This window comes from Callionymus lyra, chromosome 2, assembly GCF_982586985.1.
Source record: "Callionymus lyra chromosome 2, fCalLyr1.hap1.1, whole genome shotgun sequence".
NCBI lineage: Eukaryota > Metazoa > Chordata > Actinopteri > Syngnathiformes > Callionymidae > Callionymus > Callionymus lyra.
In genome coordinates this window covers 36,359,715-36,387,678 of record NC_141819.1, presented here as the reverse complement: position 1 = coordinate 36,387,678, position 27,964 = coordinate 36,359,715, and the positions used below count along the sequence as shown (strand labels likewise).

At 38.0% G+C, this 27,964-nt stretch overlaps 2 protein-coding genes across 2 annotated transcripts; one reads left to right on the top strand and one right to left on the bottom strand.

Annotated features, from left to right (window-relative positions):
• Positions 1-1,374: 1,374 nt before the first annotated feature.
• On the bottom strand, positions 1,375-20,560 carry LOC148086715 (cytosolic phospholipase A2-like). Its single transcript, XM_087784927.1, has 19 exons — positions 20,323-20,560; positions 16,379-16,463; positions 15,565-15,646; positions 15,328-15,476; positions 15,141-15,254; positions 14,770-14,807; positions 14,143-14,287; positions 12,640-12,776; positions 12,218-12,440; positions 10,893-11,007; positions 10,271-10,408; positions 10,114-10,203; positions 7,823-7,888; positions 7,557-7,687; positions 7,364-7,475; positions 6,373-6,557; positions 6,113-6,302; positions 4,366-4,523; positions 1,375-2,884 (listed from the first exon to the last, which is right to left on the bottom strand). Exons 2-19 carry the CDS (start codon positions 16,394-16,396, stop codon positions 2,729-2,731), a joined length of 2,247 nt encoding a protein of 748 aa, XP_087641053.1. The 5' UTR covers positions 16,397-16,463; positions 20,323-20,560; the 3' UTR covers positions 1,375-2,728.
• An 881-nt stretch (positions 20,561-21,441) lies between these two features.
• ptgs2b (prostaglandin-endoperoxide synthase 2b) lies at positions 21,442-26,371 on the top strand. Its single transcript, XM_087784928.1, has 10 exons — positions 21,442-21,565; positions 21,643-21,759; positions 22,165-22,308; positions 22,383-22,526; positions 23,235-23,416; positions 23,494-23,577; positions 23,642-23,888; positions 24,373-24,659; positions 24,732-24,879; positions 25,481-26,371. The coding sequence occupies exons 1-10, from the start codon at positions 21,505-21,507 to the stop codon at positions 25,888-25,890; spliced, it is 1,824 nt and encodes a 607-aa protein (XP_087641054.1). The 5' UTR covers positions 21,442-21,504; the 3' UTR covers positions 25,891-26,371.
• Positions 26,372-27,964: the final 1,593 nt, after the last annotated feature.

Below are 27,964 nucleotides of genomic sequence, written 5' to 3'. Positions count from 1 at the left end.
GGATCGTATCACATGGTCTGGCCTGAGATTGAAGTGGGAGGAGAGAAGATGAAATCCTATATGCACACATTCTGAAGGAGGGGGTTACCATGGAGACCAATCATGTTTTTTTTTCCAAAGTGGTGTCTTGATTACGAGGCACTCCCTGCTTCCCTGTGGGTGAGTAAACACACTCGATGTGTTTAGGAGTTGTCATCAAACACAAGTAATAGCTTCTCCTCCTCCTTCCAAACAAGCGAACATGTTTGGACCAGCCGGGGAACAACAAGTGCATCAGTCGCACGGTTAGACCTGAAGAGTCGTCCCAGGATGGATCTGACATCATCCAGTGACTCGTAGCCCCTCTACCCAATTGACGGTGGTTGATACGAATAACTACTTTTTAGTTACATAAATAAAAACATGATTAGAAGAAAATGATGTGATATGCATTATTTTATTGCAGAGAAAAAAGTCATATTTTTCACTTTTGTTTTATAATACAGTGACTAAACAATCGACAAAAGTGTGACAGACTTTACACATTCTCACACAGTAAACACACTCTCGAAAACCGACAACATTTTAATGATGTTATATTATTAATGTAAAACATGTTACAGTTCCTCTGATCCCGCTGCCTCCCCACCCTTGTCTACTTTTTTTCTTCTTTCTTATAAACCGAGCTAAAGACTACGTTATTTTGTATTGGTCCAGTTCAGGGTTTATACATAGGTCAGCAACTGATTGGTTTGGAGGAAGTGTTTTTTGGTGATCGGGTAAAGCAAAATACATTTAAAAAGTGCAAAAAATAAATCAGAGACCATAGAAGGTGAACAGCGATATATGGCGAGGGATCACTTCTTGCTGCTCCAAACATACAGTCGAGTCACATTCTTTGATTTCTGTTGGGAACAATAATAGAGTGGAAAGGAGCTGTATAGTGGAAGAGCGGTTTTCTAGTTTAACATTCTGGTCAAGATTGAGTAACTTTGTGAGTTTATTTCGTTTTTTGTAGTTCCTTTTTTTTTACCAACATTGAGATTTTTTCATTAAGTTTGATTGATTTAGTGAAAATATATATTTATTTTAATAACAGTTAGATGTAGTCAATATCAAGACTTCCCAGATGACAAGGAAGATTAAAAAAAAGGTACAGACATAATAAAACCACACATTTGGTGGATTTAAAGGACATTAGCATTGAGTTGGAGACAGTTTTGACGACATCAATGCTGTCAATTTATGTGTGAGATGGACTGGAAGTTTGTGTGTATTATTGATGAAGTTGAAAATCATTGTCCAGTTTTCTTTACCTCTATTACAGACGAGGTGAGACATTGAGAACCCAAGACAAACGACAACACTACTAACAGAAGGACAGTAGTTGCAATGCAATTTTTCACATCATTTATTAAAGATTTTACATTTTGACATCTTTGTTTTCTACTCCACTACTGCTCTCCAGTGCACCTCAGGAAACTGTTAACCCTCCTCACTGAGTTCTATTTATTTCCTTTTTTTACCAAAATAAAATCTCTTTTCTAAAGACTTGGTCAAATGCATGTGTTTCCATCAAAACGTTTGCAAAATCCACTCTCAAGCTTGGCAGGAATTGTATTAGATGGAGGCTTAATGCTGATTAAAAGTGTTTAGTGTTAAGAACATGTTGACGTCCATCAAGGTCAGAAAGCAACACCAAAATGACATTTTGTGAACACATCACACCTGAAGAACACAACATACAGCCTGCTCAGTTTTTGGTCGTCAACTGGTCACATGACATGAAATATACTAGCAGATATTAAACAACCTTCTGGAATAATTACATCCAATCATTTCTATATTGAAAGTTTGAATTTGTTTTATATTGAATAATAAAAAGTAATTGATTGCTTGGAATAGCGATTTTTTTTTAATATATTATTATTTTTTAAAGAATATTTTCATTTCATTCTACATAAAAATTTGTACTATTCTAGTTTTATTAATTGTATTTATTTATTAATTCGTTAATTATTGTATTTAGAAATTTGTTTATCAAAAACTATGTGCCAAAGCAAAAATAGTTAAGGTTGAATATTTTCAAATTTATTTATTCAAGTAAAAACAAAATTAAACGTTTAATAGAAGTTATTAAACTAAATTATAAAAAAAATAAAAAAAAACATTTGAAGGTTTTAACATTAGAAATTCCCTTCTCTTCTGATAAACTTCCTCACATACCTAATCTTAAAATAACACGTTTGATGTAGCAACAATTGAGGTTTGTTTTTAAAAATTCAATTCAATTTACTATTTCACCTTCACACAAAAATGAAAGTGACAAATCTACAGTTTCACTCTTCTTGCTGTGTTTGATATTTTTCGTTTTATCAATGCTCAACTTTCACATTACGAAACAATTCATTCCAGACAACATTTTCTTCTGAGACGTGAGCTCTCCTGACTCTGTTTCAAGTATCTTCAGTCAACAGTCTCTCCTAAAACACTTGTTTTCTCTCAACACAGAGATTTTGATCTGCTTGAAAAACAATCTCCACAAGTCATGTAGCGACACAAGGACAAAACTACGCACAATACACAACAAGAACAAACTCAAAACGAAACTCTTTGTGTGTATTTAAGGCAACAGATCAGAGGAAGAATCCAGTCAACACGAGCAGACTTCAGTCTCAGCTCCGGACAGTTTCTGTTCTCGTGTGCAAATAGAAAGTAGTCACGGCGAGTGTATTCCCAAGTCTATCTCTTAATGTTTGGTGTTTTCCAGGTTATTCCTGCTTTTTTTCTGAGAGGCTTTATTGAGAAACCTCCTATTCGGGAGCGCGCTGAGAGAGAACGGTAAGGAGACTCCGGGATTCTCTTTTCGGGCCTCCACACATTCCTTGATAGCCTCTTTGATCACCTGCAACACAGAATCACAGGAGAGTTTTTATTATTTCAATATAATTCATTCAAATAAACACACAGAGCCTTCGCCGAAACTTGACAATAAAGATGCTTTTCTTTCCGTGATGGGAAGGTTTCACCGCAATCGTTCCCGTCAGTGAGAGAAAATTATCTTCATGGCTTCCTGGAGTGATAATGATTTCAGTGGAAGCATTCATGTGTGACAGTTTGACACAACACTGACAGGGGCCAATGAACTCCTACTGTTTCCTGCTGAGGTCAGAAATAAACATTTTGGTTTGCGACAACTACCCTCATCCTGAAGAGGATCTGGTGAACTGAGGGGAGCAAATCTCATAATATCGAAAAAAACACTCATTTACACTATATCTCACTTTTAATATTTCCTTACATTTATTTTATTCATCCACTCATTTTATAAAACTGACTGAAGCACAGACTGCTGTAGACCATGGCCTACGCCAAAACACAGACATGATGTTCTCGTCTCGCTTTGTTCAACAACAACAACTCTCTCTCCACTTTAACATGGAAACGAAACACACACAGCGCCATCAGAGGAGCTGTAATATGTATTGGTGGTGAGTAATCAACAGAAGTGAAAAATTAAACAGTCTCTATTTTGCAAATTTTGTTTATTGAGGAATTTAACCATTTAATAAATTCCTTTTTTAGCATCATTAATATATCACTAGTAGTTAACTTTTTGGTTCTTAACAAGAACACAACATATACAACTAGAGAAAAGTAGAAAGTCTTGAAGCTCTTTTGACAGATAGTTAGGATTCCTTTAAAGGCTTTGTGTGTCCAGATGGTACATCAGCAAGCCACAAAAATGTAACAATCCTTTTCAATTCAATAATTACACAGTAATTTAATACATGTTTAAGTGTTTTTGCATACACACAAACACAGATAAACACAGACGTTGGCTCAATTCTAGAAGGGAGTTGTACTTTTGTGTCACTTGGCTGCTAATGAAATGAATGTCACTTTGAGTGCCAAAACTTAAGTGTGTGAGATCATAGTTTTGTCAGAAAAAAGAAACTAACAACAGATTTGTCTGACAGATTAAAGTCAAGTTGAATTTATGTTCAACTTTCTCTGCTCGTTCTTGTCTGGTTTCTCATTTCAAGTCATTTCCCCTTCAATTAAAAGTGTTTGTTTTTGATAACATTAAACTGGGATATTCCGAAACCATGCAACCAAAGATGAATGTGTGTATGATGAAAGTGCTCAGACTGAGGACGAGATGCATTAGTAAAAGCTCTATTGCATCAGAACATGACTCAGCTGTCGTGAGTTTAGGCTCAAACTCTTACTAGCATCCGTGACTTGGATTAAACTTGCATGATTAAGGTTAGGAATTTCATCTATTTCACAACAATATTTAATGAATGAAGCCGCTCCACTCCTGAGGTCTGGGTGACTTTCCAGAGGCTCCCAGGAAAAAGACATGACTAAAAGGGAACTGACCTCCAGATTGTTGAGGGTGTTGAACTCCATCAGGTCGTGGAGTCGTGTGAAGGCGTCGTTGGAGTACTGGAAGTTAAAGGTGGAGAACGGCGTCTCCGGGTCGTCGAAGATGTCGAAGTCGGCCAACTCAAACTCCTTCTCCGTCTCTCTGGGAACTCCTGAGGGGATTAAAACATGCCAGTATTTAATCCATGACTTCCTTTTAGTGATTACTTAATACCAAAAGAAAGCAACATCAGGTTAATTCATAACTTACAACATTGTCAACTCTTGATAAATGTGCAGGTGAATCTGCTCTATGTTTGGACGGTCGTACTGCAGGGGGCGACTATAACTAAAATAAAGATGTAGTTATAAGATAGCTATAAGATTTTCTGAGACGGTGAATTAACTTCTGCCTCTTGACAATTCAAGACGGTCACATGATCCTCCAAAAATACTGCCGGGGTCCTTGTCTCCCATCGATGATTTTGCAGAGAAAAAAAACTCCTGCTGGTTCAGGGCTTTGTTCAGTTGTATTTTTTATGTTTAATTTTTGCCTTTTTAGACCGGCCTTAATTTTGAACTTTTAGTTGTATTTATCTGTCATAATCCTGCAAAAAATTATTCCAACATTAAACTGGAAAAAGTCCAAGTCTAGATTGTCCAGATTCATTGAGTTATGGTACCGTAATTTTCAGACTTTAGGGTCACCGGATTTTAAGGCTCATTAAGCAAACATCAAAAGTAAAATAAGTCAAACTTAATTCTACCCTATTACAATAACTGTCAACTAACTATCAAGCAGTCAACTTCGTACCGTAAAAGTCGTACTAAAACATTACTGCCAAATTTTTGAGCACCGTGTACCACAAAAAATACCACATTAAAGGTCAGTAAGTACAACCAGAATTAATAATGCAATAAAAGTGCATAGAATTGATTCATGAGAAAATTTAAAGATTTGAAGTGTATCTTAAAATCTGAAAATACAGTCATTTTAAAAGTAAAATCCTGATTCTTCTTGTTTCTATTAACCTTTCAAAGGCTGAAGTCCGTCCCAGCTACTTAGGTTATGGGGGACTGGACGCAGGGGAAAGGTCTTTGCTCCAATAAAGGAGACCTTCAAGCAGACAACCATCCACACACACATACAGAAAAATACGAACTCAACAAAGAACCACAGATTTGATCTTGAGATAGATGTGTTGGCCGTGAACATGTTTCCTGCATGTCTTTGTTCCGTTTCAAGAAGAGGAAGTTCATATATGGAGGGACCCTGTGATGCGTTCAAGTGCAGCCCTTATATGTCATAAACAAGTGCAGTATGCAGGCGATGACTGAGTTAACGTAAAGAGATGAAGTCTTGAGTTTATTCAAACACCAGACTCCCACGCTGGAGTGAGGGATCCCCTCGCTGACTCACTGTCTCAGCACGGAACCATAAATCAGCAAGAGGAGCTCATAAAAAACCCTCATCGCGCACATCTGTGTGCACACTCACAGAGTGTAGGTGGTCTTCGAGACATTTCCATCTCACATCCTAAACCCTCTCGTACCAGGGCCCCCCGACTTTCACTTCAAATCAGCACTGTTGACCCAACATGGGAGAATTCCAGTGCAACTTCGAGGAAGAAGTGCCTCACTCTCCGTGATGGTAAACTGCCACTTACATATTTTCCTCCTTTACACATCTGACCACACACACACACACACACACACACACACACACACACACACACACACACACAGACACACACAGACTCACCAGGCGCTTTAAACGACCTGAAGTTGATGTTGACCAGAACAAAGTGGATGACAGTCGGACAGTTTTTCTCTCCTCGTCTGGGTTTGAACACGTAACATTCCTTCAGTCCTTCTCGGTCGAAGACTTTGGGGTCGATTTTCGGGAAGGAGAGCTTGTTCATCCGAGCCCACTTCTCGGCCAGCAGCAGCTCCTGATGTTCGAGTAAAGACACAGTTGTGTGAACGGATCGTTCGTGCAGACGGTGGAAGTTAAAAGCCCACCTTGAACGGAGGGCTGGTGTCGCTGGGCCGGGCGGAAAAGTCGAAGGAGATGATGAGGTCGACGCCGCGCTGTGGCCGCAGGAGAAGAGGGTACGGAAGGTTGTAGGTCAGGCCGCTGTCCACCACATGGATCTTCTTGCTCTTCACATCCAGGGGCTCGTAGATACGATCGAACTCATCAGGGTCTGCAATAGACAATAATATTCGTCATGAGGAAGTGCAGTGACTGAACAAAGAAACTTATTTTCTTGGTTTTTGTCCCTTCTTTTTCACTTTTATGTATTAAAGACTTTTATGTACACCTCATTTAGATGATGTTGTTGTACAGGATTGCCATGGATTAATGAAAACATTTTATTTTCAAACATGTACATTTTTCTACATATAGAAAAACAAAACACAAATAAAGAAAAAATTAATGTAGACATAGCAAAAAACTGTAGTTCCAAAAAATAAGAAAGGAAGAAATTCCTGTTTAATTTGTGTTTTATATTGTGATACATCTTAATGTAACTGTTTAATATCTGCACAATTCAATGAAAGCTAAAAGGGAAGTTGTAAGATCTTATCAGAAAAAAACTAAACTAACATCAACAACTATTCTGGGACTTGAATGATGCTATGATGAGTGTTTGTCTTCACTGTCTGCAGTACTGTCGGAATAGTTTACTGTTTTTCCCCCGCAGTTATTCTAGAGATGAATAGATGCTAAACCATGAACAGAAATTGGGTAAATAAAAATGGAATAGCAGAAAAACACGACGATTTATTCTTCTCTTCCAAAATAATTGTTTTAATAAAGTGTATTCATCTATTTATTTTAAACATTTATCAGATCATATATAACCAATAAAATCTTTTGACATATTTATTTGATGTCTTTTGCAAGTGACTTACACTTGCAAAAGATTCAACCTTGTAGGTATTTGTGATTAAGAGACAAGTATGTTACGAGCATATTATTACATATTTAGCGAGCGTGAGTCATTACCTGTGACGGCGTCCACCTCCTCCTCTGGTGTGTAGACCTGGTGCGTGACGCCAGTGACGGGGGAGAAGGGTATGCTGGTGTTCAGGTTCAAACCCAGCATGAAATTATGAACCTGTAGAGGATGAGACATTAAAGTTAATAAATGTAATTCAAGTTATTAGCTACACTTATCAAACGTAGACGTCTGCAGAACCTTGCCAGCTCGACCCTCTCTGGTGTTGAAAAGTGCTGAGTCACCGAAGAGAGACGTGAACATGCGTTGAGTCCAACTGGCCTGTGCTGTGCGGTTGGACTCCTCCTCACCTTCCGGGTTTTCTGTGCCGACTAAACAGACGTAGGGAGGAATTTTTAAAATATTGAATTTGTAAAGATTACTATATTTTGTGTGAAAATAATTCAATAAATAATATTTTAGTTTATTTTTATTCTCTTTCTCAGCAACATGAAGTGGTAGATCACCTTTACGAGGCTCGTCTTCATTGTCCAGACTGTCTTCTCCAACAATGTGCTGCGGCTTGATCTGCTCTGTGTGAAACAAAATCAAGAAGCACTACATCAAATACACACACACAAACCAGACAGTAACACCATCTCTCAGACAGGAGAGTGTGTGAACCAGTTTGCAAGGTCGCCCAGAATATAGGAGGACACACTGATAGGCTCATCGTGACACACCTTCGTGTTTGAAATGTTTTTTTAGAGTGATATTTATAAGCCTGTCAGCAGGAGGTGTTGCTGTGTGAAAAACAAACCGGAGCCGGAGTGAGTAGAAACAACAGGTGAGATGAACTCAGCCTCCAGGTGAAGGAGTTCCTGTGTCGTCAACAAGACAATAGTGGGAGCAGAAGAAGACACCTGCTTTCTGGAGGGTTTCCTCTGGTATTTGAACGGGTTCCTCTTGTACCGTATTTAAGTATCACAAATATTGTCTCCTTTGAATAAAACCCACCTGACATTTTACTTTAAATTTATAGCCAGTTTTTATGAAATTCAATTGTTTCTGAGGCTGAAAGAGTTCCAAGCCAAATTCAGTCACGAGGACTCATGGTAGAGAAAGAGTTAAGCTTGGATTTATCCCTAGTGAGGCCTTTGCTTTAAGCACTAAGCCCTTTGGAAGTCTTGTCACTATGAGAAAGATCGGTTCAATCAAGAAGGAAGTCAGTGGATCTGGTCACTTTTTCAAAATAAAACTCTACTGTCTCGACCGGTGGCTGACACCATGGACTACGAGAAAAAGTAATTCGAAGCAAAGGTAAGTTTTCATTTTGAATAGATTGGAAAATGTGGAAATTAATGATTTTCTACGATGTGAGCAGTAGTGGATCAAGTACTTTTTAGAAATATAACTGTACTTTTGTCCTTTAGTTGGATTCAGAGGTTGTACTTTTTACTTTTACCAGAGTGAAATCTTGGGTTTATTTTAGTTCGATTTTTGTGCAAGCAACATTAAAACACTTCTCTTTACATCTCTATTTACATACATTTTTTCATTTCATTTTCAACAGAAAATATATTGGAACTATGGGCTGGAATGTTTTTCCATGACGTGAGCAAAGATGAAAGAAGTACTGTTTAATGTTGCAGAAAAGTCAAATAGATTAATAAAAATGTAAAAGTAAAAGCTTGAGTTTTGTCCTGAAGTAATCAACACATGTAAATACAATATGACAAATTTAACTGAAGGATAAAATTATTTTCTCTGCATTAAGCAACAGTTAAAAGAACAACAATACTGGTAAAAAATAATTCTCAGTGTGCTTGTATTTTGTTTTCTTATTCTACACCATGTGAAGCACTTTGAATTGTTTACGAACAGAAGGAATGACAAACATGTCCGCTGTAGTAAATACACATCAAAGTTACGCAGTGTGAGCAGCAACATACGTAGAGCAGGGAAACACAATACAGAAGCCTGAGTCTATGTCCTAGTTTAGGTCTGCAATAAAATGCTTATGCATGATTGGAATGTGAATAAACTGGAATATCTCTCTCTCTGACTTGTGTTACTATTTACTGTTGACGCAACACAACACATGAACCTTTCACCAATATCTATGATGAGGTGTGAGGCTCGACATGTGGAAAAACTCTGGCAACAGAAATTAAAGATGAAAAATAGTAAAAAGAGTGTAGAGTCGTCAAACTACACATCAGACATATTTCATGTCCAGTGAAATATTTTAGAAATAATCACAGTGTTTGCAATACAGTCAGGTAATGTAATGCATTTCAAATGTAACTTTACTATTCATTTTAAATTATGATTAAAAAATCGCACCCTTGTTTATTCCAGTGAGAACTAGATTGGGTTTGACAATGAAATGACTTTTCAAAGTTTGCTGTTGGACAGCACTTGAAAGGCAGAGAAACGACGGCAGTTGTGTTTGTGAAATGAAATGAAACACCAGAGAAATTTTATTGATTTGTTTACAATTGAATCTACTTCTACAAGAAGGACTTCTGTGTCGTCAACAGAACTTCTGTACCCAAATCTTTCAGAGATTTAAAAGCATTTGTGTTTTCTTTGTTATACTTTTTTTTAAAAGCATTAATAGTCATGACTTGGGGAATTTTCCTCCATCTTCTAGAGAAGTGGTAAGGACGAGGCCAAACCTGGTTTGGTCTTGAACGCCTTGCTAGTCTAGTCTGTTCACTTTTATTGAGTTTTTTGAGAGAACCTCTCTCCTAAAAAACAGCAACTCTGTGCTATCAAAGATGAACCAATATGGCCGCCTCATCACAACACTTACCTAACTCTTCCTCCATGGTGCTGCCCCCAGTGGAATCCTTGACCCCCAAAACTCTGTTGAAGAGGATGGAGAAGGCGCTGCCCCACACACCTTTTTGTCAAAGAGACAGATCAAAGGTCAGAGCGCACATTTAAAGTGTGCCCACACCAGGTCTCACCCATGAGAAAATGGAGAGGGTTTTCTTCGTGCTTCTTCACTGCAGTCCCCATGAAGAACTTGCTTCCAAACAGGTCCGGAGTCATAAAGGTGCCATACTTGGCCATCCCAATTTCATATGGACTGAACTCTACCCAGTCTAAGGAAAAGATCAACGCAAATTATAAGGATGTTTGTACACTAAAATATACTTTTGTGGAGTCCATCATTCAACTAATAAAACAGTCACTTGTAACATATAAGCGTCAATCATCAATCTAAATGAAAATGTACTGTTGATACTACGAGACAGGAAGAACAGTGGAACAGGAGACTCTAAAAAGGTCACTTCAATCTCAGAGCCGCACTTTGCTGGAGGCAAACACAACTAGAGCTTCAACACTAAATTGTTGTTTGTAACCTCAGACTGAAGGACTGCCTGTCAACATGACAATGCAAGGAGTCACCATAGAGAACACTTTCATGTTTTGTCAGAATTGCCTTGAGACTTTTTCCGCTTAAAATAGTTTTTTTTGACATCACAAGACGTAGACAAAGAGTCAGAGAGGAAAGTAAAAAATTGTTGAGGAGAGCGCCAAGAAAAATGACCATGAAATAAGTATTATGGTTTTTTTTTAAGTTACCTGCAAACATGAGTTCTGAAACGTCCGGCTTGACATGCAGACACGTGAAGAGAGGAAGAGGACACTGTGCCTGTCTGACCCTTTCCTGGATGTCACTCAGCTTAATGTCCATCCTCTGTCCAAGAGAAGAAGTCAATCATTTCAAAATAAGTTCAACTGAGCATCTTTCATACTTCATACAAAAAATCATATACATTCTAAGACATTTTATGAGTAAATATTCCTTCAATAGTTGTAAAATAATTATGGGAAATTTGTTTTCTTATCTAAGGACACAATGGGGAGTCACAATTGAAAGGGCCACATGGAATATGATCAGGGGTCCGCACCCAAGTATGGACATACTGTCCCCATTTCTCCTGCAGTAGGACCGCCCACACTAGAGCTGAGTCAGCAGTATCACACACTTATACGTACAATAATGCCTGAATGTGAATGATAAAAAAGTGTTTTAAAAACCCCAAATATACAATATCGAGTGATGTGTGTCAAACACATGCATGGGGACAACAAAAATGTGCTTAACACGCGTAGATAAAGTGATACGACACTGAGAGGGATTGAGACAAAGAGCTTAAGTAAAATAAGTGATTTTGTTTAGGTAAGAAAGCAATTGTTTCACAATATTTATTCTCCACTCTTAACAAAATGAGTAGTTTCAGTTCAGGAATTGTCCTTAAAATAAGGCGTACAAAAGCAGCTAAAAAACACCTGAACACTTTCAGAAATGTTTTATAATAAAAGCCCAGAGACATTTTGTTACAGATAACATGTCAAAATGTTGGTATGTACAGTATATACATACAGTACATAATCTCTGTCATTTTAGAGTTTCCACAATGTCATAAAGTTGTAATATAATGGTATGTTTTCTGACTTAATTCCATTTAACCATTAATACACAGTGAAAAACCCCACAGGATATTAGCAAATAAACTTATTGAAACAGTGACAGAAGCTCTCAGTCAAAGCAATTGTTAAATTTAGTGTTGTCAAACTCAATCACACAAGGGGCCAAACCAATTTTTACATTAACCAAAGTGTCACAGGAAGTTTCACTGTTATATTATTATTCATGAAGATTATCTCTCAAGTTTTTGTCCTTTTCTTCTAAACTCCAATTGGGAGTCTGAATATTCTCCTTGTCTTATCTTTATGTCTAGTTTGACATATGTGATTTGAACTAATTCAAACTCAAAATACATTTTGGCGACTAATATACTATTTACATATTCTGTCCATAGGGGAGAAGAAGAAGTGTGACCAGGGAGGAAGATGAAGATGGATGAAGGCGGAGGAGGCGGGTGTGTGTCTTGTGTACTTACAGCAGGTATAAGAGTTTCTCCGATGAGCATTCCAAATATATCTGTGAAGGTCACCGGCTGTCCAAAGTTCTTCTTACTCCACAGAGCCTGGATGTAGTTGGTGATGTGCTGAGGGAGGAGGAGCCTCAGCGGGTTGCTGCTCACTCTCTGCCTCAGCTCCTTGTTGATCTCCTTGGGTCCTATGTCGGGGAAGTCAGGGTGAGAGTAGAGCGCCGACATGTACCTGTAGGAGGAGAGTTCCTGGTTAACCTCAGGAGATGAGAGGGAAAACTATGCAGCAGGAGTTAAACAACATCAATCACAGACCAGAGGAGGAGAGGAAAGTCTGCCAGGCAGCAAGGGAGCACTAACAGAAGGGAACACCAGAGAGACGGGTGAGGAAAGAGATAAAGGAGCAGCTGGAGAAAAACAGTGAAGCTCACCAGGTTGACCCTGAAAGACCGGCGATGTAGGTGACACAGTCGATGACCCCTGACTCAAAGAGGGCCTTCATCACTCCAGAGAGGCCCACCATGGCCCGGAAGCCTCCTCCTGAGCCCGCCACAGCAATGACGGGCACCTTGAACACACACACATCCCAACATCAAGACCAGAAGAAGCTTCATCCACAGTCAGACATCCTTTCACATTATTTATGTCATGAACGTTTTTCCACATGATGTGTATTTTCAAAACTTCCTGCTAGCTTTTATCTAGCGGCTGCACCGCACTTCTCTTCAAAAACCAACAAGCCATGTCAACCCTGTTGAGCTTGTTATCTCAGTCCAGCATGAATTCCCGAACAAGCTAACACGTCACAGGAGTGCAAAGAGAAAACACATCATTTTGAAAATATGTTTTTTTTTGGAGGGTACAGACAGTAGACCAGGAGCGAGCAATTAAAATTCCATAAGAGGTCACATTATATTATTAATGATTTGAATACTCTTTTGTGATAGAATGAATAGAAAAATATATATAAGAAATATATAAAATAATATTTAAAAAAGTTGTAATTTGCTATATATTACTCTATCTTATTTACATTTCATTTTAAAATCTTGATGTAAATCATGAAAAAACAAAACATGTAATTATTATTATTAGTATTATTATTTAGAGTTAAACTAGGAATAACTTCTATAAAAAGTAGAAGATAGAAATGGTAGCTGTTAGAAACATTAATGGATTTCCATTAAGAAGGCGCTTAAGGCAATTTCAGATAAGAAGTGCTAAGATACGCTTGTTTCCTCATCGCATTCTTGCCATAGGATTGACATGAATTGTATATGTTTAATTTTTTTTCCACGAATGAAAACAGTTACTTTATGCTGCGTTTTCTCATTCCATTATAACTATCGGTGCAGCCAAAGTTGTCCAGTCTCAGATGCATGCATGTTGATTTAATGTGTTCAATGTTGTTATACGGATTAATTAAACTAACAAAGATGACTTAATGTTTAACGGTTTAGTAATGTAGTATAAACTCATATATGCGGATACATGTGGAAAACTTACACGTGTAATTCAATAAAACCTTTTTCTCCTTCTTTGATCATTGTTTTATAATTTGGAAAAGTGTAGGAAATTCATTTCCCTGACGTTGATCACTGTTAACTTGGTCGCTAAGAAAGCTGTTAATAGTGGTTCAGATCCATCTTACATTTCCTTCTCAGTTTAAGACCCTGTTAAGACAGGAGCAACTCTGAGAAACACTTCTTTCTTTCACATTGTTCTTAACTCTTGTGTAATCTCAGGGTCAGGGTGACCCAAAGCCCCCAAAACAATTGTGTTTGTAGTATCCTCTGTGTTGTCTCTTGGTTAAGGTAAGGAATTTTGGTATAACACAGGGGTTAAGAGCACCCCAAAGAAGACCGTAGTACTTGAGAGCTTCTTTACCAATCTGGGAATCCTTAAATTAATTATTCAGAATTGAGAATTCTCACCTGATCTGGGGAGCTGGGAAGGAAACGTGGCTTCTCCATGTCCAGAAGTTTCTTGATCCCCAACATGACTCGTTCACGGCGAGACTGTCGGAATTGCTTCTCCTTGTCACACAAAGTATGATTGAAGCGCAGGTCCAGGTTGTTGCTGTTGGAATATTTTGAAATAAACAAAACATTTCTGCATCATGTTGTTCAAATTACATTGGATTGATGGAATTCTGCACCAGAATAACATCAGCGCTGTCCATATGTCATTATAACATCGATCCTTGTTGAAATAATAATAAAAAATGGAATGCTGTGCGGTGATGTTTGCACAATTACACATAAACACAGTTTGACCTACATTTGAGAAATGTAGAATACATTTTTCTTTTAGCATATGTTTTAGCACCTGCTAACCTTCATTCCATCCGCCCCAGTGTTTGACCATAATTTACATTGTTCTCACGTACAACGCCGCACTGATATCATGACAAATATGACGCACTTCCAACAGGAAATATTTGGTTAGTTAAGTCCTCGCTGAAGGCAAATACCTGCAGATATCTATATTTAAACCTCCAGTGAACAAAGTAATCCGTGTACTCAGAGTTCTCTGAAAGGGAAGTTGATTTCCATGCTTACCAAATCTCCAAGGTCATTTCCAAGAAGACTTTTGTCGCCTGTCAAAAACAGAAGTCACGCAATCAACAACACAAAGTTGACAACAAGAAGACCTTCCTTGTTTCATAAGAACGGAGAGTTTAAAATAGTGTAGACAGACTTCATTCTTTAACTGATAGTATTTGAAGTGAAAAGCCGAGGTGTTGAAATAAAGAACAGCCGACACAAAAATACATATTATATATTATATATACATTATTTTCTCGCCTTAATTGCGAACCATGGATTCCATCAAACATGCTGCTGTTGCAGAACTTCTTTTTTTTTTAATCACAGCTTTTGATTAACTTTTCAAACTAACCCTTTACACTCATTTTTTTACATTGACTTACTTTTCCTATCAGGAACTCTTCTGTCTTTGTTTGGCCAACTTTTAATTTGTTTGTTTCAAAGGAAGTCGTCCCAAGAGTCTCATCCATGACGTAGTTGGCGTCCATTAATGTTATCTGAAATTAAAAGAAAAAGGTTTAAAACTGCAGTCTAGATATATAGACGTTGATCATATAGATAATAATTTGCCTCCAGAGTGTTCTGCTGGTTTGGGTCCAGTATGAAGTCAAAGGTCTCGTTCCACTTTGGATTGATGTCATTATCGATATGCTTTGTCTTCTTCCTGCTCTCAGGGGCCGTCGGTATAAACAGCTCCACATAGGGGTCAGGAGTGTCCACTGCTCAGGTTCACACACATTCAGAAATATAAATCCATCACGTAATTTATTGAAAATTTAATTTTGCTGAATCTCAATTAATACTCACGCAAATCTCCCAAAGCTCCTTTGGTGACACTCTCAGCTCCCACAACTGTCACTGTGAGTTTGTGAGAGATCTGGTGTTCCACCTGCCAAACAAAAGTCTGTGTTTAGTGGTTAAAAAAGCAAAGAAAATAGTATAAATTCACTGAAAATTAACAAGATTAAAGAGATACTTTCTTCACCAAACCCTTTCAACATTTGTAACTTTTCTACATTTATTATTTGTTTAAAATAATCACCAACTTCCAAGTCATGTTTAACCTGCAACTGTCAAATCTTCTACTATTCATGTAATAAAGATTTGAATCTAATTTGTGCTTTCAATTAAGAAAAATCGAACTTATTTCTTTGTAATCTTAATACAGTGATATTTACATAATGACAAAATATTTAAAACAAAATAAGAAATGAAACAATCAAATACATTTTTTGAAGTTGAATTCATAAAAAGTACTTCTAAAAAGTAAAAAAATATATATACTGTACATATATATATGTATATATATATATACACAACGTTCTTAGAGCTACTGCCAAAAACTCCCTGTGTTCCTCAAGAGGAAGTATTTCCTAAAAAAGTTTCACTCTTATGCAATCAGCAAATTCATCTTTATAGAAGAATTTATATACAACTGCCAACCCTTGATCTAGAATCATTTTTTTCAGAAAACAAAAACTACCAAAACAAGTGCACCTAAATTGAAAGATTGTATTGACTAGAATCTTACTTTAACTTTGGGTAAAATGTTTTTAAATGTCTCACATTTACATTTGTTGCACTTCACACACTCAACTAAGTGTATTTTTTCAGCACTTACGATTATATTAGCAGCCATTTTGTAGAAGAAGAAGTTGTCAGAAGAAAATCAGCATGTCAGTCCAGAGAGGTTAAACCTTTAGATCCTGAAAGACACAAGATTCCAATTGACTTTAAAATCCAGTTTAATCACACATAGTGAAGGTGATTTGACGACTGTTGGGTTGACGAATGAGCAGATATACATGATTGAATAGCACACATAGCGGTGACAAATCCAGATGCTAAACCAATCACAGCAGAGTGTGAGTGGTTATGGTAAACAAGATTTCATCTCCAGAAAAACTAAGTGGTTTCAGTGGGCTGGGCGGGGCTTAAGCTAATTTTCTAATGTAAATATCTTTATTAAAAGCTGGTTTTGTCCACATAAACATACTGATGAGTACAATAGAGGTCCATGATCAATTTAAGACACACTTTAATCAACACATTAGCTCCTTAAAATGATTAGACTAGGTGACGATTTTAAAGAATATAGTTGAAATCGTTGTCGGGAAAAGTCACCTATCCTTCCTTTAATAATGTAAGCCTCTAAAGACTCCACTATAGCCAAAATATTTTTGTAAAATGTCACTGTGACTCTTAAAGAGAATGGATTGTATGACGTATGTCAGTGCCATTGAAATATTGAGTGATTGAATTTAACATTTCAAAGTATTAGAATAAAAACATTTCAATAAAAATCTATAATTCCAATAGTCTGATATTCTGAGGGCATTGATTTACTTCAATATTATTGTTTACTTGTAGGTAAAAATGTGTCAAAATACCTAAAGAACGTACATGTTATTTTCAGTCGTGGTGTTATAAGAATCCTGGTGCGTTCTGTTGAGAACGAACATATAATCTTAACAAAGGTGAGAATGTTGGGAGATCTTAGAGTTGCATGTCTGCGGTCACTCTCATTGTTGCTGCGTCTGATTAGAACCTCCGCTGCTCAGCAGAGCATGTTATTTCTGGGTGGACCGGCGGCACGTAGGGAGGCTGTGTGTCCACAGAAACCGTCACGTAGTTTGGTTTAGTGATCCAAATGTGACGAGCGCCAGTCCATGCTGCCCTTGTTCTGTGTCCGTTCAATGGGTGCATGCAAATCCTGGAGACTTGTCTTAGAGCCAAAACTCACAGGCGCATCATACCAGCCTCTATTTCCTGCCCTCGCTGGTTGATGCCTCTGAGACTCGACGCATGAAAGCATAAAGCATATTTTAAAATGTCATAATGCCCGTAAAGCTTTCATTATTTTCTTATTATTTTCAAGTTCAGATTTCATGTTTTCCTCTACACTCTGCCCTCGCCGGGACATCCAAAGGTCCAAGGATTAAATTTCGACCTGGCATGATGAAGTCCATAATCCAGATTTACAGCCACTTCAGTCACTCAAGATATTTTGAGCCATAAATAATGTAACCGCTTTTTGGATTTAATACATTTGTTACCAAATAAGTTTCGCTGATCTGTGACACTTTTTGGCTCCTTGTTTACGGTAAAGCTCCAGTTTAGACGATGCAACATGGCCGTCACAGAAAAGGTATACATGGAAACAGAGTAATTATTAACAAATGGACAGAAAATATATCTTCATAAAGTAAATGAATAAGTTCCCATGTGCCTTTTGTGTCACGATGTCTTTCCTGTCAACAAGCAGAATAATGTGAGGAGACACTTGTTGCAATTACAACATAGAAGTGAGATGTGATTGTTAATATTCTGTTTGCCTAACATTCAACAGGAAATAGTAGTAGAGAGGTTGACACAGGCTGGACATGCTTCCAAAAATCTGGCAGGAAATTGGTAGTTGAATCGCCTGGGTCTATGCCATGATAATAACACGAGAAAATATCACAACTTCTATGCTTGAATCAAAACAGTCAACCTCACTCAGATAAGTATTCATCAGCGTTTCAAGAGCCATAGAAACCCTTCATAATGTATCACAGGATCGGGCCCCAACATATTTTTTGTAATTTGGAAAAAAGGATGTGATTATAAATGAATAATGAATAGTTTATAAAAAGACACTAAACACAAATGGTAATGTGTTGCAATGCACCAGTTTAGTTAAGTTATTTACTTAAGTTTCTCCCGCATGCCCTTGGTTTGTAAACCTCTCTGACTCTACGTCATCGTTCATCAGTGTGCTGCGGCATCTGTAAGCTGCGTGCAGTTCCACCTCTGCATGTATACACACCGCCCACTTCTTATTCTGACACACACTTCCTGCACATGCATGCTTGGAAAGACAAGGTTTAGCTAAAGTGACCAGAAACCACATATGACTGACCACTAGTAATGTGTCGATCATCGCTCACTTCCTCTTCAGGTTTATGGTCTGTCAAATGCTCTCTAAATCATCAATTAATTTCAGAATAATAAACAATTACATATACATTTATAATCACACAGATACACTGTCGTTTAATCTCTTCTTAATTGTGTGAAGCACTCAAGGAGCAGACGAAGTGACTAATAATAGAATATTAGTTGTTTCTGGGCTTTTATTTCTTAATTTCCACGCAGGTTACTTATGATCAAAACAGAACACACAGGATCCCGGACCAGTAAATAGCTCAGAGGAGAAGACCCGTCTCCATGTCAACCCAACTGCACTCAAACAATGAACAACTCAAGAACTAAAGTTATAAACTAAAACGAGATTCAATAGTTAGTCAAATGTGATTGTTTCTGCCATCACCCAGAAGCTTTTTCATAAATTGTTACATTTACGTTGTCAATAAAGTTGTGTCAAAAGCTAGCTCTGAACCTGAACTTTGGCCTTCAACTCATTAATTTATCATTAATAATGTATTTTGAAATACTAGCAAGTTGTCCTACTAAAAACATGTATTACGTTTAAAATCTTGTATTTTATGTTATGCTTCAATGTTGTATTTGCATCACCTTCTACTTTTCTTTAACCAATATAAACGTGTTCCCCCCAATCTTGTAGTTTATACATAATTTCTTGTTTTTCTAAATAATCATTTATTGATTAATATGACTTTTTTTCTTACAAAAATGGGGAAATCAGCAGTTCACAAAAAGATTAAACATACAGTCACTTTAAATGAAGACATAAACCACACAAATAAAATTTCAAAAACAACAAAACCAATATATGAAATAATAATAAAAACAATATTAAAATAAATAAAATGTAATAAAAACTGTAATACGACGATAATAAATGATAATGGTAAATAAAAATGAACACAATAATACTTTTAATAATGATAAATATATGAATAACAATACACATTGGTAAAAGTACAAAATGGATTGGAGGGAATTATAAACACCAATTAAATATTATTCATTTTTATTAAATAGGCTGACTGCAGGGAGACACAGACAAATCTCTCCTTCCTGCAGCGTGGGTGAATATAATATATACTATATCATTACATTTAATCATAATGTATCGCTTCTAAAACTACATTCCCTCCTGCTATTTTCTCCTTTAGATGTATTGATTTCTCTTGAGAAATATAAAGCGGTTTTGACACGTTTCCACATGTCCTGTGTGTCATGTCATCCATTGATATGTCAGAATGTGGAAGAAGAACAACAGTGAACAGGACGTCATGACGAGACTCACGACAGGCTGGAGTGTCAAGTTTAACACCTTCAACAGTATCTATGGAACACAAAAATAGCTTAAATTTCCTGTTAACTGGGCTTTTCATCCAGAACTGGTTCTGCCTGATTCTCCTCGCAGGCCTGGTTTGAGCTGATGTCGTTCAGAACCAGCAAAGAATCTCGTTTAAAACATCTAGAGTCAGTGGTTCAGACACCATCTCAGACTCACGCGAAGCTCGTGTTACCCAAATATAAAGTCGTTATAACGCGCGACGAGCTGCGCCATTATTGTGAGACGTTTTGTCAAAAGTATATTTTAAATCCCTTTAAGCTCCTATAAGAGCTCGTGTGAAGCAGAGATCCACGTACCTTCGCGGGACTCAGTCCTGAAGAAAGAGACATGTCGCTCCTCAAAGAGACACTTCTGTCTGAAGGAGGAGGCGGTGTAAGCGGGAGATGCAGCCCGGGGTCAGGACTCGATGTTCTACCCTTCCGGAAACCCCATGTCGAGCCCTTTAGAAAGCCTACCTGGATATTGTGGCGACGTGGCGGAAGGAAATTCGGAATAAAGGACGAACCTCAAACCGGCTCGGCGAAGAGAAGTCGCTGAACAGCCTGTTGCTTCACCTGCGGCGGTAACCTGCAGTGTCCACGAGAGGGCAGTCTCACGAGCACTCACTAAACAGAGTTTTAAAATTGTTAATTAATAATAATAATAATGTCTATGTATATAGCGCCTTATAACTTTTCATGGTCTTTTATATTTTATTTTACATGATCTCAATATAAAAACACTTAAAACATACATCCTCTTATTATCTTTTCGTGAAGTGATTGTATCATTCATGCTTTATTATATATTTATTACTGAATTTAAAGATTAAAACAGACGTTACCTTGGTTTTCTGAAATACAACAAATCTCTTGCACACGGACATATTCAAGACAAATGTGATCGTGTGTAGCTTTAAAAAAAAAAAAAAAAAAACACATTTCCCCATTTAGTACTTTCTAATTAAAAAATCGTTTAGTTTTATTTACATATTAAAAAATATATAATTCATTGTGATGAAAACATTATACACATATTCCAGCAGGTAGGAGAACGATAAAGTAATTATTAACTATTCATTATTAAAGTAATGACTCCCAAAGAAAAGAAAAAAAAAAAAAGAAAGTAAGATGTGTATCACTGCGAAAATGTAAAAAAAAAAAATATATATATATATATATATATACATATATTATAATAATGATAATTCCAAATGTAAAACATAGATCATTTTAAAATACGATTTTATTAAATAATATTTCCCATACATTAGTATTGTTTTTTTTGTTTAAAGTTATCTCTAACAATTGAGTTCATCTTCACTCTCAATAGAGTCGAGGAGGTGCAGATTTGAGTAAAGCCAATGGCATGTGTGTCGTCACAGCTGAACCTCCATATAAGACCTTCCTGCGCTCAGGTCTCGTCAGACTCACAGTTCTGAGCGGCACCAGCGGAGGAAGAACCACAGATCCAAAGAGCGACGAACTAAACTGTGGAGCATGAACACACTATTATCCGCCACTCTTCTCGCGGCTCTGGCTTTTCTTGTCTGCGAAGCTGGTGAGTACAATACTGGATTTAAATCTGTTCAACTTTTTCCGTGGAGCTCACCTGAACTCACGCACACCTGCTCTCAGGTAACCCATGCTGCTCGGAGCCATGCCAGAACCGAGGGGTTTGTACTGCGCTTGGGTCAGACGAGTACGAGTGTGACTGCACGAGGACGGGGTTCTATGGACAGAACTGCACTACACGTGAGTCAAATATTAGACTTTAACTCAAAAGAACACACTTAATATTCTATAGATATTCAACGAATTTACTTTTATTAATTTGTAATCATGTTGTTGGATTCATATTTAAATCTAATATTAAAACGTCAGATATTTATTGTTTTTTTGCAAGATTATTTTATTACTTAAATTGTCATTAAAAAGGTTGGCTTGATCTAAAAAAAAGTTAAATTATATTAAAATTGTAAACTATAAAAACGTTTAAATGTTGATTCACTTAACTAGAAACTTTTTTTTTTTATTCAATGAAGGTTTCAAGATACTTTGAATGTATATTAATTAGCATAACATTTAACTGACTCCACAAATAGAGTCACACGGCTCATATATTTACTTTCTTTTTTTGTCAATTTGTGACCTTCACAGCTGAATTCCTCACATGGCTCAAGGTGACACTGAAGCCGTCTCCCAACTCGGTTCACTATCTCCTCACGCACTTCAAGGGCTTCTGGAACATCATCAACAACATCTCGTTCCTGAGGGACTCCATCATGAGATACGTGCTGACATGTGAGTCTCCTTCGTTGTTCAGACTGTTCATCGGTTCGATCTATCGTGACCAACTCTGTGGTCTCTCCCCACAGCTCGCTCGCACCACATCGACAGTCCACCGACTTATAATTCGGACTACGGCTACAAAAGCTGGGAAGCGTACTCCAACCTTTCATATTACACCAGAACTCTTCCCCCGGTGCCAGAGGACTGCCCAACCCCAATGGGAGTAGTAGGTAAGGAATCCTTTTATTCTTCCTGCAAACCAGTTTTCTTAGATTCCTCAACAGTGAGAGAGGCTTGATCAAATAACAGCAAAGCTTGGATCGTTTTTTTTAAATGAAAGAGGTCTTGAAACACGCAATACAAAGAACAAAACACTGGGAGAAATAGGTGTTATAATAGTTGCCTATTGTTTATAATCTAGACTACATAGTTTCATAAAGGTCCATGTTATATATTGTTACTTTAAGAAGCCAAACAAAATGACAAAGTAAGAGAAGATTAATATTAAGGGGAAACTTTGAAAATAAATCTTTATTTAAAGGATGTTAAAACATCAGGCGTACGTTATCATTTAATGAATTATTATTACATTTAATTTTACTTTAGAAATATGATCTTTAATACCTAATGTTTAAAGTTTTAGTAGTTATTATTAACCCCTGAAAAAGCAAAAGTAAAACAAGATTTTTACTTTCATAGTTTACTTTGATCCTGTGATGGCCCCTGGGCCACACTTTACCTGAAATAATGCAATAAAAAGTGTTTTGTAAATGGATGAATTAGCAAATTCTGATTCATTATTATGTGTGAATATATATTGCTTTCATTAAAACATGAATAAATATTTAAAGAAAAATAAATAGATGATAGTGATGAAATACGTATTATATTTAATAATATCAAACATGTTTTCTCACATCTACTGATTGGTCCTGCAGGTAAAAAAGAGCTTCCTGACGCCAAGCTTCTGGCTGAGAAGCTGCTGATGAGACGACAGTTCATCCCGGACCCTCAGGGCACCAGCCTGATGTTTGCATTCTTCGCTCAGCACTTCACTCACCAGTTCTTTAAGTCGGACCTGAAGCGAGGACCTGCGTTCACACTGGCTGAAGGTCACGGGGTAAGTGGATGGGAATTCTGTCTGGAAACAAAAGGTTTTAGGTGACAGGCGGTTAAACGTTCTCTTCGTGTCTTCAGGTGGATCTCAGTCACATTTACGGCAACAATCTGGACCGACAACACAAGTTGCGTCTCTTCAAGGACGGAAAGCTCAAGTATCAGGTAAAAGATAAGAAACATTAGAAGGTTAATTTAATTTGGTGTCTAACTCTGGGCATCTCTGCAGATGTTGGATGGTGAGATGTATCCACCAACAGTGAAGGACGTCGGCGTGGAGATGCACTACCCTCCTCATGTCCCAGAGGCTCATCGCTTCGCCGTCGGACACGAAGCGTTCGGCCTGGTCCCTGGTCTGATGATGTACGCCGTCATCTGGCACCGCGAGCACAACCGCGTGTGCGACGTTCTGAAGGAGATCCACCCGGACTGGGACGACGAAAGACTTTTCCAGACCACAAGGCTCATCCTGATCGGTGAGTGGGTGAAGATCTAGGACATGAGTCTCAAACTCATTGTATGTTTTTCCATGTGAAGTGAGAATATTAGAGTGTTTTCACTTCAGGTTGGAAGCAGTGAAATAAATAAATAAAATAAATAAACAATCGGGATCTGTACTATTGAAAACGAGTTATCATTGATAACAAGCATTGACAGTAATAATCAATAGTAGAGAAATTATATTTTTAAATGCCTCAGGTATTAGTACCAGTCCGTAGATTGGGGGCTTTAAATCACTGTAAAACTTTCATTTACACTAAAACCGTGTAAACGTGTCAGATTCTTACTGGTTATTGACTAAAAGGAGATTCTCTGAATTGTAATGAAGAACATCCCACTTCCTGTGATTCCAGTTCAACATCCAGTTCTTTAAATTAACTTATTGGATTAACCCATGATAAATTAGGACATGACGAAAGTCTTGGAAATATGTATTGACTGAATCATTCCATTCTTCAGGCGAGACCATCAAAATTGTGATCGAGGATTACGTGCAGCACCTGAGCGGCTACAACTTCAAGCTCAAATTCGACCCCGAGCTGCTGTTCAACCAGCGCTTCCAGTACCAGAACCGGATCGCCTCCGAGTTTAACACCCTGTACCACTGGCACCCGCTGATGCCCGATTCCTTCCACATCGAGGAGAGAGAGTACAGCTACAAGGAGTTCGTCTTCAACAACACCGTGGTGACGGAGCATGGCATCAACAACCTGGTGGAGTCCTTCACCAAGCAGATCGCTGGACGGGTGAGCTTCACTGCCCCGATTTTCTACAGTCATTTATTTGTGGACGTACCCTGACATCGATCTCCCCTGAAGGTTGCCGGTGGTAGAAATGTACCCGGACCCATCATGTACGTGTCCATCAAGGCCATCGAGCAGAGCCGACAGATGCGGTACCAGTCGCTGAACGCCTACAGGAAGAGATTCTTCTTGAAGCCTTACTCGTCGTTTGAAGACCTGACAGGTGAGATGATCAGCCTCGATAGCATGTGGAACAGCTGAACAGCCAAAATTTAAACTCATGTCGACTAAGGTTTGGAATTATTTTGAGCACAATCGGTTCCTTTTTCAATTTACAGGCAAAAATGTATGTTTATTTTACTGTAGCAACTGGAGCTCCATGGAGGTATTTAGATGTTTTTAAGTGTCTTGAGAAATATGAGCCCAATCTCTACCGTCATATGGTCATACATTTTTGCCTGTAACTCAAATAAAATCAGATTAATCGTAATAAAGTCCCAACCATTAGTCGACATGAGGGTGAGTAGAAAATGTGTGGTTGAACTATCACTTTAATTCTATTGGTTATAAAGTGTAATGGGATCAGAAGACTGGATGGTGTGTAGCTTTAAAAGCAGATGTTGACTTCCTCTTGAGATAATGTAAGCAACTCAGACATGATGATCTAAACAGACGAGGGCGGCCTCTCGCTTAAGACATCGACGATGCGAGGGACTGAAAATCGTGACTTATGTTTGATTACACATGGGAGTCCGTGAGAAACTCACCGACTGAAGCACCCACAGCTGCTGATCCGGTTTAACCAAAACTATTTTTCCTCTCAGGAGAAACTGAAATGGCTGCCATCCTGGAGGAGATGTACGGTCACGTGGACGCCGTGGAGATGTACCCCGGCCTGCTGGTGGAGAAACCCAGAGAGAACGCCATCTTCGGGGAGACCATGGTGGAAATGGGCGCTCCGTTCTCCCTCAAGGGCCTGATGGGGAACCCCATCTGCTCCCCGGAGTACTGGAAGCCCAGCACCTTTGGGGGCAAAGTGGGGTTTGAGATCATCAACACGGCGTCGTTGCAGAAGCTCGTCTGCGACAACGTGCGCGGCCCGTGTCCCGTGGCCTCCTTCCACGTGCCCGACGTGAAAGAAACCGGATCCATGGTCATCAACTCCAGCACTTCGCACTCTGGCAGCGACATCAACCCCACTGTCATCTTGAAAAAAAGGACTACTGAGCTCTAAAGGATTCTATTTTATCTTAAGGATAATTTATTTATTTATGACTGTATTTATTGTATTTATGAGAAAACACTACATTTTATAGACTTTTGTATAATGCCTGAAAATCAACATCTGTTTATTTATTAAAAGATGATACTTGAACGTTAGTTTACAACTATTTTTTACATGTTTGTATTTAGATGAAGTGCTGCTAAAACTATTAAATTTGCTGAGAAGACAAGTGTATTTAATAACTTAAAGAACTGTTAATATATGATGTATGCATTTATCAGGTTTTTGCAGTTATTTATCCATTATTTATTTGTTTAGTTTTCCATTTTGCAAACGAGCAAACTTAAATTGTATAATGATGTTATGTTTTTTAAAACACTGAATTCAAGCTGCACAGGATGTTTGTAATGGCTGTGGAAGACTGTTTGAGGTTGACATGAACTTCTGTTTTTCAACACCTGATGATAATAAATCACACCAGGAAATGGTGAATGTTTCTAAAAAAAACTTTATTTTGTCATTCTTCCATCAGGAACGAGGAAGCTGGCATTGAGGGAACATTTTAGCAGGTTAATCAACTATTAACAAGCATGGTTTCATCATTAAACAAACAAAGTTAAAGGTCTTTCAAATAGACAATTTGTTGAAAAAAATTAATAATTTCTAGTCACTCACAATGACAACCTAACAATCTTTAACTCTGACTTTTTCTTACTCTGTGAAATGAAGCCTCCCTTTCACTAGCTAACCGTTACTCTTTCTTGACAGTAGTCTCCCCCCCGCCCTCACTCTCCTCTTCACCTCCTGCATATCCTGCAAATTGGGTTGATTCCAACAAGAATTGTGGTTCTTGTTCTACAGTGAGAATACAAAAGGAAAGACAGCCAATTTGAACAAGGTGAAGAAATCAATGTTGCGTTTCGGTCTGGTTACTACCCTTTATATCTTGTTTGAACTCGTAGTCTGGGGGCCAAATTCGGCTGGCAAAGTCATTCGATGTGGCTCGCTGAATGTTCGTGTTGATATGGTAATAGATAAAGATGCCGCTGTTTAGATAAGATAGAGAACAGAGATTAATACTGCTTATAATACTTAATACTGACTGTCAGGTGATCAAAGTCGAGAGACCCAGATGCGGAAAAAGTTCAGTCTTCAGGTAGAAATCCATAGAGATTTAAAACAGTAAGAAGTGCAAAAAGGCAATCAGAAAAAAGGGAACAAATCCAAAACGTGCCCAAGAACGGGTGTCAAAAACATTTACATATACACAATAAAAAACGGGTACACAGGAACTCAGGACGGAGGCACGGGCGCGGCTGGTCGACACTAAAATGAGATCAAGAAAAAAACTCAGATTAGGAACTTAGGGAGCTGACAACGTATGAACAGAAGCGGTACGAAAAACTCAGTATTACGATCCAGAGCCAACGAAGGATTCACACCTATGTCAGGAGACGAAATATTCTTCCGGGATGAAATGCTCCTTAAGAATGGGAAGAACCCGCCAAACAATCACCTGAAGACCGTGCACACCTGTACCACAAAGTAAACAAAAACAAGGGCATCACATGGTCAACATGACAGAAACTCTGGTTTTTGCTCCGGATGATATGATTCCAGGGTTGAGTCAGTACTTGGGTGACTTCAGTCTGTCAAACTGAGCCTGAGAAACCTAGACGTTATATTTTACAAAGACATGGCTCTAGTGCAACACTGCAGAAAACTGACCAGAAAGTGTTTCCTTCAACTGAGAAAAATCTCTAAACTTGGGAAAACGATCTGGAGTTTATAATCCATGTGTTTGTGTCTTCTCATTTAGACTATTGTAACAATTTATTTTTGTGTCTGAATAAGTAGAAGCTGTCTCACCCGCACTTAGAAAACTCTGCAGCGATAATTCTGATCCGCTCTAGTAGAAGAACAAACATTTTCCAGATCCTTAAAACTCTTCACTGGCTGCCAGTTTCTTTCAGGATCAACTTTAAAATTCTGGTTCTTACTTTCAGATCTATTCATGGTCGGACTCCTCCTTACATCAGTGATCCGATGCAGACTTACACCCCAGCTCGGGCTCTGAGGTTTG